This window comes from Macrobrachium nipponense, chromosome 7 (assembly GCF_015104395.2).
Source record: "Macrobrachium nipponense isolate FS-2020 chromosome 7, ASM1510439v2, whole genome shotgun sequence".
Taxonomy (NCBI): Eukaryota; Metazoa; Arthropoda; class Malacostraca; order Decapoda; family Palaemonidae; genus Macrobrachium; species Macrobrachium nipponense.
In genome coordinates, this window is record NC_061109.1 from 100,162,032 (window position 1) to 100,174,404 (window position 12,373).

Consider the following 12,373-nt stretch of genomic DNA (forward strand, 5'->3'; position numbering starts at 1 on the left):
AAGAAATTTTGTATAATTTGTCGAACAAATGCTTGCACTTTTACCTGACCAATTGTCTTGTTTATACCTGTACTCGGCGCCTTACTGTGTCCTACAATAAAAACTGTATTAACATATTTTTTCCTTTACAGTATATAGTTAAATATAACCATATTCAATAAAATAAATAAAAAAATAATAAAGTATTTCACAATAAAATTAAGCATAAAAGATGAACAAAATCATATCTCTTTGTGGTGATGCACAGCTGACTTGAGATATAAGGTGGGAGAGTTTTTATTGTTGGGGAGAGAAGATAATGAGTCAGTAAACACATTACTGTTAGTAAAAGCAGTTACAGTTCACATCATGAAATTAAAAGGGAATTTCACAATAAATTTAACAATGATAAAATATAAAAACAATCAAATGCAATACTACATACAGTAACAATAGAAATATAAAAAGAAAACATAAAAGCAGTACCAATTCACATTAAAAAATGAAATGGAATTTCAAAATAAATTTAAAATAATGATAAAATATAAAATCAAATGCAGTACTACAGTAATAATAAAAAAAGACAAGTCTCTCTTGAGCCAGTGTTCAGTGTGCTGAGTGAAACGATAGAGAGGAAAGGGAAGGGTTGGTGATGGGTTATTGGGTGGGAGACGGAGGTCCCCTTCCCTTGTGGGCTAGGATGATTATTCTCTTTCACTACATTTTGGCATTTTGCCTGTTTCTTTCACTTACACTTGATTTGCTTGAATCACTTCTTTTTTTATGATAAAAAACCTATCGTTATACTTTTTCAAAATTTGAATAAAATTGATTTTATCATCAACCTTTGAACCTTTGCCTACTGTGACCATTTTGGTTTTCTTGAGGGGTTCCTGTCTCTCCTCCCTCAGTCCCAGTTGGCTGCATGACATCTTCACCAAACAGTTTGTAAATCTTACACAGAAACTGTACATGAAGTCTACCATAGGAGTATATATGCTCATATATATTTTAAAGGTATGATGAGGTGGTTAGCTATTCTTTAGAGATAAATCCTCATGTGTATACTATTTCAAAATTTTCATTAAACCAGCACTCTTCAGAACCCAGTGGTGTCAGATTAGTATAATGATGTATGTAGTACCAGTACCAACTTCAACATTGATCATTTAGAACTAGGAGTGGCAGTTGCAGTTATTTACCACTTTCTGTTTTGACATATGGTCAGGATATATTCTATAATCCACATTAATTTTCAGTGACTCAAGAACAGACTTCTGCTGCATTTGAAAGCCTTTGCCGTCTTGCTAAAGCTAATCCTGCCGATTGCTCTTCACCAGAAAGGGTTATTTTTGCATATCTCCATGAGTTGTATGGATCCTGCTCATTTTTAAAGGTAAGTTTGTCTGTCAGTTATCCTGAAAGTGTAAAATCCATTGATTTTGTAGGTTTTATTTTTATCTCTCTCTCTCTCTCTCTCTCTCTCTCTCTCTCTCTCTCTCTCTCTCTCTCTCTCTCTCTCTCTCTCTCTCTCTCTCTCTCTCTCTCTCAAGCAGTAGCCATGTAAACTGACCACATTAAAAGGTATGCCATATGCTAGCTTACTTATATATCACCAAATGATCCTATCATAGGTGATGAAATGGAGTTATTTCCACTTCCTGAATCTTTCTATAGCTATATGAGCGCTAATTAAATTGCCCCAATGGTATGGTTAAATTACTGAATAATGATAATAATAACATTAAGAGGTAATTATGATAATAATAATAGTAATAATAATAATAATAATAATAATAATAATAATAATATCCTTTATTTCGGTTCAGGGCCATATACAATGAATATACAAAATACACAGTAACATACACAATCTAGATATATGAGTCAACATGATAAGAAAAATGAGTAATCGGCACTTATCCACAAAATAGCTGAGGTAGCATAAAAGATAGTAATCATAATACTGGTAATAACAGTAATAATATTGGTGAGAAAAAAAAATGCATTGAGAGTTATAACAGTTAGTGCACAGATTATATAACTTAAATTTCAACTAGAGACCTTAGGTGGTTACAGTAGTCAGGTCCAGAGGGCTAAATACATAAATTGAATGTAGAAAAAAAAACTTTAACTTGATAGTAATCACAGTAATAATGAAAAAATAAAATATCAGCAATAAATATAATAATGACAAAATCTGCAGATGATATCTTGCTAATACAGAGATTAAGTCCTTTAGGGGACAAGGCCTCATTTTCCCATCTTTCCCACAATTTAGATCTTCTTCTTGCTTCACTCCTTAGGATGCTTTGTATGAGCGAGTTGCCGCTGTTTCTCACTCAGGTTACCAGACTGGACATTGTTCGCCTTACAATGATTTTTAAATTGTCCAGGTGGTTTTCTAAGAACATCTGTGTGGCGGATTGGTAGCGTGGAGTGTTTGTGAGGCGTCTCAGAATGTCATTGTGCACAACAGGGATACGTCTCATGGTCTCTCGGGTATAGTTCGTCCAGAGGGAACACCCATAGATACTGTAGCAGTACGAGCGGAAGAGCAGCAGTTTCACGTCTCGGTGACAGAAGGCAAACCTCCTTGCAATCATGTTGCCAGTTGCACATAGTTTACGAGGCCTCTGTTCAATGTCTGCCGTATCTTTTAGGTCGTCGGTAATAATGTGACCCAAATACGGAAATTCGCGCACAAATTCCAGCTGATGGTTTCCGAGGAAAATTTGTGGTTCTGCAATATGCTTAAGCGATCTCGGTAGCAGCGACATTCACTGGGTCTTGGTTTTGTTGTAGATTATATCAAATTCCTCTGCATATTGGCAGCAAGTGTCGATGAGTCGTTGGAGGCCATGCACTGATGGGGAAATCAGAACCATATCGTCGGCGTAACAGAGGTTGTTTATAGTTGTTTCATTGGCAGTGCATCCGATTGGGAGTGAGTTCATTTTGACATTCAAGGCATCTGTGTACGTATTAAACAGGTATGGAGAGAGAATGCCCCTTGCCGAAGCCCGTTTAGGGAGCCGAAGGTGTACGATAATACGTTGCCCCATTTGACACAGAATTGCTGTGTGGAGAACCAGCAATGTAAAATGCCAATTAGATATAGGGGTGTGCCCCTTTTATGCAGCTTCAGGAATAGCTTCAGGTAGTTTACTCTGTCAAATGCTTTTCTCACATCTACGAAACACAGGAAAACAGGAGATGCTGATGATAGGTAGTAGTTCAGCAATTCTTTCCGTATGTAGATGCAGGTGTCGGTTGAGTGGTTTGCTTTAAACCCGAACTGGTTGTCAGTGGTGTGTAGAAAGGGGAGAAGTCTCACAAGAAGAACCGACTCAAGTATCTTCGATGCGATCGTTGTGATTGCAATTGGCCGGTTGTTGCCTGGGTCAGCTGCATCCTTTAGCTTGTTTTTGATTAATTGTATCAAGTGAACTAAGAGTAGGGAGTCTGGAAGAAACTGGTGAATTATGCACGAATTGAATAAGGCAGCTAATGATAAAACTTAACCATTCCCGTACTCTGAAACATGAATATTAGAGATCCTCTATGGGGAGATGTTTTAAACAATTCAGTATGAATCAAAGGTGGGCATTCCACAACTTTAGTTCACACCTCTGCAACTTGCGGAACCGCAACCGCTACCATTCAAAAACGAAAAACCGAAAAATGTGATGAGACATCTTAACGAGTTAATGTATTGCTATTTGCCTGATTAATGGTTGATCGTTGGCCGTTGCAGAGTCTGAGAGATGGGGAACCTCAAGATCCTCAAGAAGCTGCAGGAGGAAGAGGAGGAGGAGGAGTTTCAAAACAAATTTTTTGTGTATTTTTCATGCTGATTTAGTGATTTGGATACTTGATAGAGTAAAAATACTTTATAAGGATACAATTGTATCCTTGTAAAGTATTTTTACTCTATCAGGGTATTTATCAGGGTATTACCCTAATGGAGTAAAAATAGTTTTTTTTTTACTATTTTGTCTTTAAATCTATAAATGTGTTACAATTTCTGTTTCATTAAAAAAAAAACTTTTGAGTTGCACTATGGTTGCGCTTTACAGTAAAAGTAATGGTATTAGAGGTGAGGGTAGTGGTTTCCAAAAGTTAAAACAGTTGCAGAAGTAGCGGTAGCGGCAACCATCTCTCAAAGTTGCGGAGATACGTTGTGTGGAACCAAAATTTGAGTAGCGATGCCCAGCTGTGGTATGAATCTTCCTTTATTGTAGAAAATGTAGATAATGGATTATTTTACACTACTGAGCCCATACATTTTCATGTACAGACTAGACTTTCGTCAAGTACATATTACCCTGTGACTGCAGATGTGAATTGTCTTGTTGACTTTGGAATGGAATGGAATTTAAAATTTGGGCCATTGGCCAAGTTCTGGGACATATGAGATCATTCAGTGCTGAAAGGGAAATTAAAAGCAAATAGATAAATAAAATGGTTGCAATGTTCAAGTTAAAATAAGGGTGTAAAATATACTCGACAGCAAACATAATTACTGTAGATTGAAAATTTTAGATTTGGTATATCATGCTGGCAGAAGGGTAGCCACAGTAGCTTTGGCCTTCACCAATTCCTAGTCTTGTAGATTATGGTGGAGAGCTTCCTTTAGAGTACCATACCATCCACTGATTGTAGGCAGTGTAGACAGAGCCCCCCAAACTCATGAATTTAGGCTTCCAACAAAGAAAACCGCTTTGGTTATAGTAATGTTCATCATAAATGGCCTCAGCCATATGGTTTAAAGTAAAAAGTTATTGAACAGTTTTAAACTGTCTAGGAATGAGGTGCTTTCCCTTACAGTACCAATAACTCCTCTGGAATCTACCACCAGTTTCGTATTTGAAATACTAATTCCTCTGAAGCAGTGAGTCTCCATATATGAAAGTCATAGAGTTTGTATCCCAGTAGAAGAAATGCTGAATTTTTAAAGTCATTTGTATTTTTCCTAGGTATGCAAACTGTATCCTTTATTATTGGAGGTAATCTACCACATCCGCCCAACTTTATTTTGTCCCTTCAGTTCATCACTCGGAATACTAGCTGAAAGGATAGTGAATAGCATCGGTTAGCTGAGAACGGATATCCTCTCTCCTGCATCTCAGTCTCAGTACCATCCTTGTTTAGTCAGTAGTATTCAGCTGGTTCAGTGCCGAACCGACGTATGGTATGTCAATGAAAAAAAAGTTTTTTTAAAACTTCGCGAAAAAATAGTTATAGGCCTACTAGGCAAAAACTTTTGAATCACGTGCCTTGGGGGATGCTGGGAGCTCATGGATCAAGCTGTTGCTTTGTTAACAATTGTTACCCAGGCGCACAAGCGCGAATTTCTTTCTTCTCACACTAAAAAGCATCAGCGACACATCACGGAAATTATTTCGTCACTTTGACATAATTTTTGCACCATTTTATATTAGCCATTACATAGGGTTTGTATATGAAAATGTGTGAAATTTCATGTAGAAACAACAAAAAACTACTCATGGTTGTAGCTTATATCAGTTTGAAATATTTTCATTTAAATAACGATCAGTGCCAAAATTTCAACCTTCGGTCAACTCTGACCCTACCGAAATGGTCAAAAAACGCAATTGTAAGCTAAAACTCTTACATTCTAGTAATATTCAATCATTTACCTTCATTTTACAACAAATTGGAAGTTTCTAGCACAATATTTTGATTTATGGTGAATTTATGAAAAAGAAAAACTTTTTCCTTACGTCCGAAATTTTTTTTTTTTTTTTTTTTTTTTTTTTTTTTTTTTTTTTTTTTTTTTGTCCGACAGTTTTATATTAGTCGTTACATATATTAGCCGTTATATTAGCCGTTACATAAAGTTTTATATATGAAAATTTGTGCAATTTCATGTAGAATATAACTAGAAACAACCCATGGTTGTAGCTTTTATCAGTTTTGAAATATTTTCCTATAAATAACGATAAATGCGTAGAAAAAATATCTACCTTCGGTCAACTTTAACTCGACTGAAATGGTAAAAAACCGCAATTGTAAGCTAAAACTCTTACATTCTAGTAATACTGAATCATTTACCTTCATTTTGCAACCAATTGGAAGTCTCTAGCACAATATTTCGATTTATGGTGAATTTATGAAAAAAAAAAACTTTCCTACGTCCACGCGGTAACTGCCGAAAAAATAATAAATTTTTTCGTCAGATTGTCGTAATGTTTGCAGTTTTATATTAGCCGTTACATAAAGTTTCATATATGAAAATGTGCACAATTTCATGTAGAATACAACAAAAAACAACCCATGGTTGTAGCTTTTATCAGTTTTGAAATATTTTCATATAAATAACGAACGATAAGTGCCAAAATATCAACCTTCGATCAACTTTGACTCGACCGAAATGGTCAAAAAACGGAATTGTAAGCTAAAACTCTTACATTCTAGTAATTTTCAATCATTTACCTTTATCTTGCAACAAATTGGAAGTCTCTGTCGGAATATTTCGATTTATGGTGAATTTATGAAAAAAAAAATTCCTTACGTCCTCGGGTAACTCTTCCGAAAAAAATCTGAAATTTTTTCGTCCGATTGTCGTAATGTTTGCACCATTTTAAATGAACCGTTACATAAAGTTTTATATATGGAAATGTGCGCAATTTCATGTAGAATACTACTAAAAACAACCCATAGATAACGATAAGTGCCAAAATTTCAACCATCGGTCAAGTTTGACTAGACCGAAATGTTAAAAAAACGCAATTGTAAGCTAAAACTCTTACATTCTAGTAATACTCAATCATTTACCTTTATTTTGCAACAAATTGGAAGTCTAGCACAATATTTCGATTTATGGTGAATTTATAAAAAAAACTTTTTCCTTACGTCCGCGCGGTAACCCTTCCGAAAAAATCAGAAATTTTTTCGTCCAATTGTTGTAATGTTTGCAACATTTTAAATTAGCTGTTACATAAAGTTTTATATATGAAAATGTGCGCAATTTCATGTAAAATACAACAGAAAACAACCCATGGTTGTAGCTTTTATTAGTTTTGAAATATTTTTATATAAAAAACGATAAATAGAAAAAATTCAACCTTCGGTCAACTTTAACTCTACCGAAATGGTCGAAAACTGCAATTTTAAGCTACAACACTTACAGTCTAGTAATATTCAATTTTAAAGTTTTTTCTATGTCTGTATGTTACGAATTCATGCATTATATTGTGATAATATTTTCTCTGTGTTGCTTTGATCATTTTACAATTTGTTATATACCAAAATCATCGCAATTTAGTGTACAATACAACGAAAAAATAATTAATTCATTAGCTTTAACCGTTTTGCTCACAGCGCGATTTGTATACAATTATATATGAAATTTTCTTTTTTGTGCTGTCATATGTTCCAATATTTATATATGATAATGATATTTTTTTTCATTTCTGATAGTTGCATTCTAAACTTCAGGCAATTACAAAAAAAGGAACCAAAAATGAACTCTTAATTTTGAAAATTAAGTGTGCTGTGATTTTTTGAAAAAAAATGTTTTTCTGCCTTGGCTCTCACTCGCGAACGCCGCCAGCATACAGGAGACACTTCGGAAATACCGGCTCGGCGTTTAAGGGTTTAGCAGTGAAATGTTAAAATAGGCATTTGTAAGCATTTTAGTTTAAAGGTTATAAGGTATTTGGCAGTTAAATGACAGTAATAAGAATTTTTAGACAGGATTTTTGCATTTCCATGGATTTTGCATTTATGCAGTATGTTTGGAACCTATTTCTTGTAAAAAGGGGGACACTGTAAGTTGCCAGCTCCATCATGCCTTGTAGAACTCCATTTTTTACTGATACAGCAGTTTATCCCTTTGGCTTCTTTTGCTGATTCTAAAAAATCAAACCTTGACTCCCTCAGGATCAAAGCCCATGGAGTATGTGGGCCTTCTGTTGTCATTTTAGAGTGGATATTTGACATTGCATAAGCCCTTTACTTGTGTCTGTCTTCATGATTTTCTACAAAAGACAGGGTATTTACTTGATGGTACCCATTCTTGTGATTAGTCCTGTTCCTTCAGGTAAAGGGTCAGATCAGTCATACTCATAACTTCATTTTCTGGCACATGTAGACATAGTATTACCTGGTGTAACCATATCTTCACCTGCGGTACTTAGTGAGAGTTTGCTGTAGTTTTCCTTCCATTACAGACCCATAACTTATGGAAGCACATAGATTCTTCTGTTACAACTTTTCTCATGGAAGCTCCTTCAGACCTGCCTTTGCTAAGTCCCTGTCTTGGGTTTCAGAATGGTCTTCTGGCAACTTATCATTTTTAACCTTTTTCGTTGTCCTCCCTTCTGAATTGGGATTCAGGCTATTTAACAATTAAAGGGTTGTATTAATTTTTTTTTTACTCTAGTACCTTCTCTTCCGCTGTCAGATTAAGTCTGCCACAGCTAAATGGGAAATGGTAACTTCCCTTATAAATCAAATTGGCTTAGCTTCAGTGATGAAATATTCTCTGAACATTTACTTTGTTTGCCTGAGTACACTCTACAGTGTAAGGTTATTTGATGACTTTGTATACAAAATTTATTTTACTATTGTAAAAACATTGTACTGATGATTTTATTATTAGTGAAGTTTTCATGGTTAAATTTTGGGTTTTGTAGTTGAGCATATGGATTTACCACTTATTCTAATTTTCTCCTTTATTTTTCTTTTCAGTCCAAGTACCATGAACTGTTTTCGGTTATGAATCCAAAGATCAAGCAAGCAATTTTTTCCAGTATTAACCCTGGCCAGGGTACTTACCGTTGGTCATTGCAGTTTATGGATGACTACATAAAAAATCCTAAGTATATAAGCATTATTGCTCTTTATATGTTAATAATATATTAAATCTATTTTTAACTCTTTGTTTTATATTAATGGGAGTATTTTACTTTTCAAGCTGATGGTGATTAAATTGAACTTTATATCATTCTGAATTAATTCAGTTTTATTTGTAAAATTGGGGTCTCAACAGTCTTTTGTTAAAGTGGGCTGGCCAGTAAAGGAATGACAGAAATCAGAAAAAACAAAAAGTGAGGATATTTTCATTTAACTCTGATGGTGTTTTACTACATGACAGAGATTTCTTTAAAAAATTCAGTGTTGCAATCACTTATTGAATAGGTACTATCAGATCTAAGTAATGGCATTTTTTTTTTCACTAACCTATGCTAAACAAAACACTAAAGTTTAGTTCACTAACCTTAAAACCTTGGTCAAAGTACAATTGTGTCACATCAGCCATATTAAGGGAGTTGTAACTTTGAAGGTTCATATTTCAAAACATAAAATTCAGCTTTAAACTGCTATTACTCTTATCATTTTTTAATCATTTAATTAACCTATTATACACTATATAAGCCTAAATATTTCCAATTGACAGCATAAATAATTCTTTTTTGGTTGTCTGAAAAGTTTGAATTTTTGTTGAAACAATGAAAGTTAAAAAAACAATTAAAAATATTTTGGATAGTAATCATATATGTAATACTTAGATTTCTTTCAAGGGTTTTGAAGGTTGTTGTAAGGCCTTTATACCATATTAATTTCATTCATGTAAAGCAATGTAAAATGTGTATCTCTTGGCCAGATCTGATATATTTGATGTCCTTTATTCCTGGTGTGGATATTTTATAGCCAGATCCCAGTAAATAAAGATTTTTGCTCCTTCAGATGCAGCAAATGCTGGCCCCCCCTGAGCTGTACATGTATATAATATATATTATATATATATATATATATATATATATATATATATATATATATATATTTATTTTATATTTTTCAGACTTAAGGTTGACCCCAGTATCTTCAAGCAGTTGGCAGACCCAGCAAATCGTTATAGTTTTGTATGTAATGCAATTATTGATGCATGTTCAGCAAATACTTCAAATGAAAAGCTTAATGACATGGCCATCCTTTGTGCTGAATTAACTTCTTCGTGCAATGCCCTGTCCGGAGAGTGGCTAGGTTAGTATTTTCCTGAAAACTTATAATTCTTCATCGGCCCTAGATGTTTAATACAGTAACCCAAGAAAGTGTAAAAAGTTTTCAACATTTAGAGTGGTGAGATAATATATAAAAGGGATAGGTTGATGCTTGTCTTGGAGGTAGCAGTAGCTAGTGACTTTTTCTAACAGTAAAGGTAGGTGCTTTCTTTAGAATAAGGACATGTCCATATGAAGTACAAAGCTTTATTTTACAGTCAGGGTATGAATGTAATGTGTCGATTGTCCTCAATGAAGTTTATTTAATGGTCGAGGGCGAGGGAGCCATGATATTGCTTCCTCATACTTATGATGTATGTTATCAATAAAACAGCTTAATCTTTTCATTATTTTGGATGAATCTTACCTACTGTATAGTAAGCTGACATGTTTGTGCCATCAGGTGCAATATATATCCAAAATATTAAAACAACGAATAATGAAAAAGAAACTCACAAAATCATTTTGTAACTTGTTTACTTCTAAGTATTTACATTTAATTTTACTCCACACTCGAGTACTTTCAGGCCCTATCTGTGGCCCTTTTTCAAGAGATGTTTGGGATGTTAGCCTGGGTCAAGGCCCAGCAGTCTTCTGGAACTTCTCGTTAAGCTGTCATTTATGTGATGGCTGTTCTGGTTTCCTTGAGAGCTGCCAATCCCCTCTTGTCGCTCTGATATCCTGAGCTGATGGTCAATGGGATTAACCCTTGTGGTAAAGGAGTGGTCACCAAAAGTCTGTTGGGCAGGAAACCTAATCTCCAGGTCAGCAGGGTCAATCTTAGCTTCTTTTAATATCAAAGCTCAGCTTATGGGATCTTCTGAGGTAAAACCTTTGTTTCCTTTTATTACTTTAATCTCTCTGATGAGTGCACCTTCTACTACCCTCCTGTGACTAATTTTGTTGCTTTTGTATATAAGCCTACTGTTTTTGAAATCCATCCTATGGTCATTTTCCCAACAATACTTAGCTATAGCCCTCCCCTAATGCTTGGGTGACCTGAATGCATTATCTGTCAGGTAGTGTTGGAATGTTAAAATTCATGTCAAGCTCTCATGCCATATCCTTTTGCTATGGTGTGAAGTTTTTTTTATTTTTAAAAATTTGTAGATTACATCTGATCCCAGGTATGGTAATGTCAGCAGATAACTAATATCCGAATATACTAATACAGTGAACCCCGTCCCCCCTCCCCCCCACACAAATAACTTAAAAGTCCGGGTTACAGCACCGTAAATCCACTTACTGCACCGAAAAAATGTGGTTAACAGCGCCATGAGGCAAGTGCCTTAAGTACGGAATGACATAACCAGAATCTGATATAACCTTGAGATTGCCTGTATCATGAAATTTATATGAAAATACATAATTTAGAGAATATACTTAGTGAAAAATACTGTGACTAGTCTAATTTTCAGTGAGTAATGGATAGATAATTATCTTTCATATTTGGTTTGCACGAGGATGGTGTGTTGGATAAATCTGCATCTTCTTGTCATTGGTCTCCATTGCCAGAGCAGGAGGAAGAAGGAGACACACAATGAGATTTTGTCTTCCATTACCGAGGTTGTTGATCTCATTCGTGGGTTCAACAATCTGGAGAGTAGGACTCAGGCTCGGTCGTCTTTTACTCTTACTTGCTTGGAAGCCTTGCTGGGGGCTACGCAAGATCCTATGTTGTCTTTTCAGTTTCCTTTATTGGGGCATGTCCAGTCGGTCTTGCAGAAGGTGAACACCTCTGTGTCAGGACCAGGATGGATCTCTTCGCTCAAGGGGTTCTTCCATGTTGCTTCCTCCACCCCTCATGAGGCATAGGAAGTATATTATGCTACGAACTCTGTCTGCTTGTTGCCTCAACATCTTAACCCAGACATCATACGTCTCAAGCCAGGGTTGACTTTGGAGTAGGTGAGGTCGGTGGCGCTGTCCTCGTCACCGCAGGATGCCTCGGCAATGGAGTGTGGCAGCCTCCATGTTCCAGACAGTGTTGTGGTTAGACTTGTGGTTGACGGCCATTGCCAAGATTGCATCTGACATGTCTGCAGAAGGGTTGGTGACTGCATCTTCTTCTGGCAGTTTGTTACAGTTTGGGGCAAGGCATTTTCTTATTTTGGCCATCTTAGTGTCAATTTGTGGGCTAATCTATTTCTGATCAGGAGAGACCCAGCATTGCCCAGGATGGCAAGATCAGTTGATCCTGAGTCCTTGTTGGCACTCAGGAATGGGGATTTGTTGAATTCTCAGTTCCTGTTTCCTGAGACTGAGCTGGAGGACGCGATAGACCAGCGGCGAGCTGACATGAAGGACAGGTTGGTGCACCAGGCTGTCTCCAAGTCTGAGTCTCGTTCTTGGACCTGTCCCCT

At 35.8% G+C, this 12,373-nt stretch overlaps 1 protein-coding gene across 1 annotated transcript in view; it reads left to right on the top strand.

Moving 5' to 3' along the window:
• Nucleotides 1–12,373, top strand: part of LOC135217784 (mediator of RNA polymerase II transcription subunit 12-like protein) — a 375,610-nt gene that overhangs the window by 196,102 nt on the left and 167,135 nt on the right. Inside the window, 3 exon segments of the mRNA XM_064253813.1 lie at nucleotides 1,239–1,375; nucleotides 8,698–8,828; nucleotides 9,812–9,993. Coding sequence (XP_064109883.1) covers nucleotides 1,239–1,375; nucleotides 8,698–8,828; nucleotides 9,812–9,993 — 450 coding nt within the window.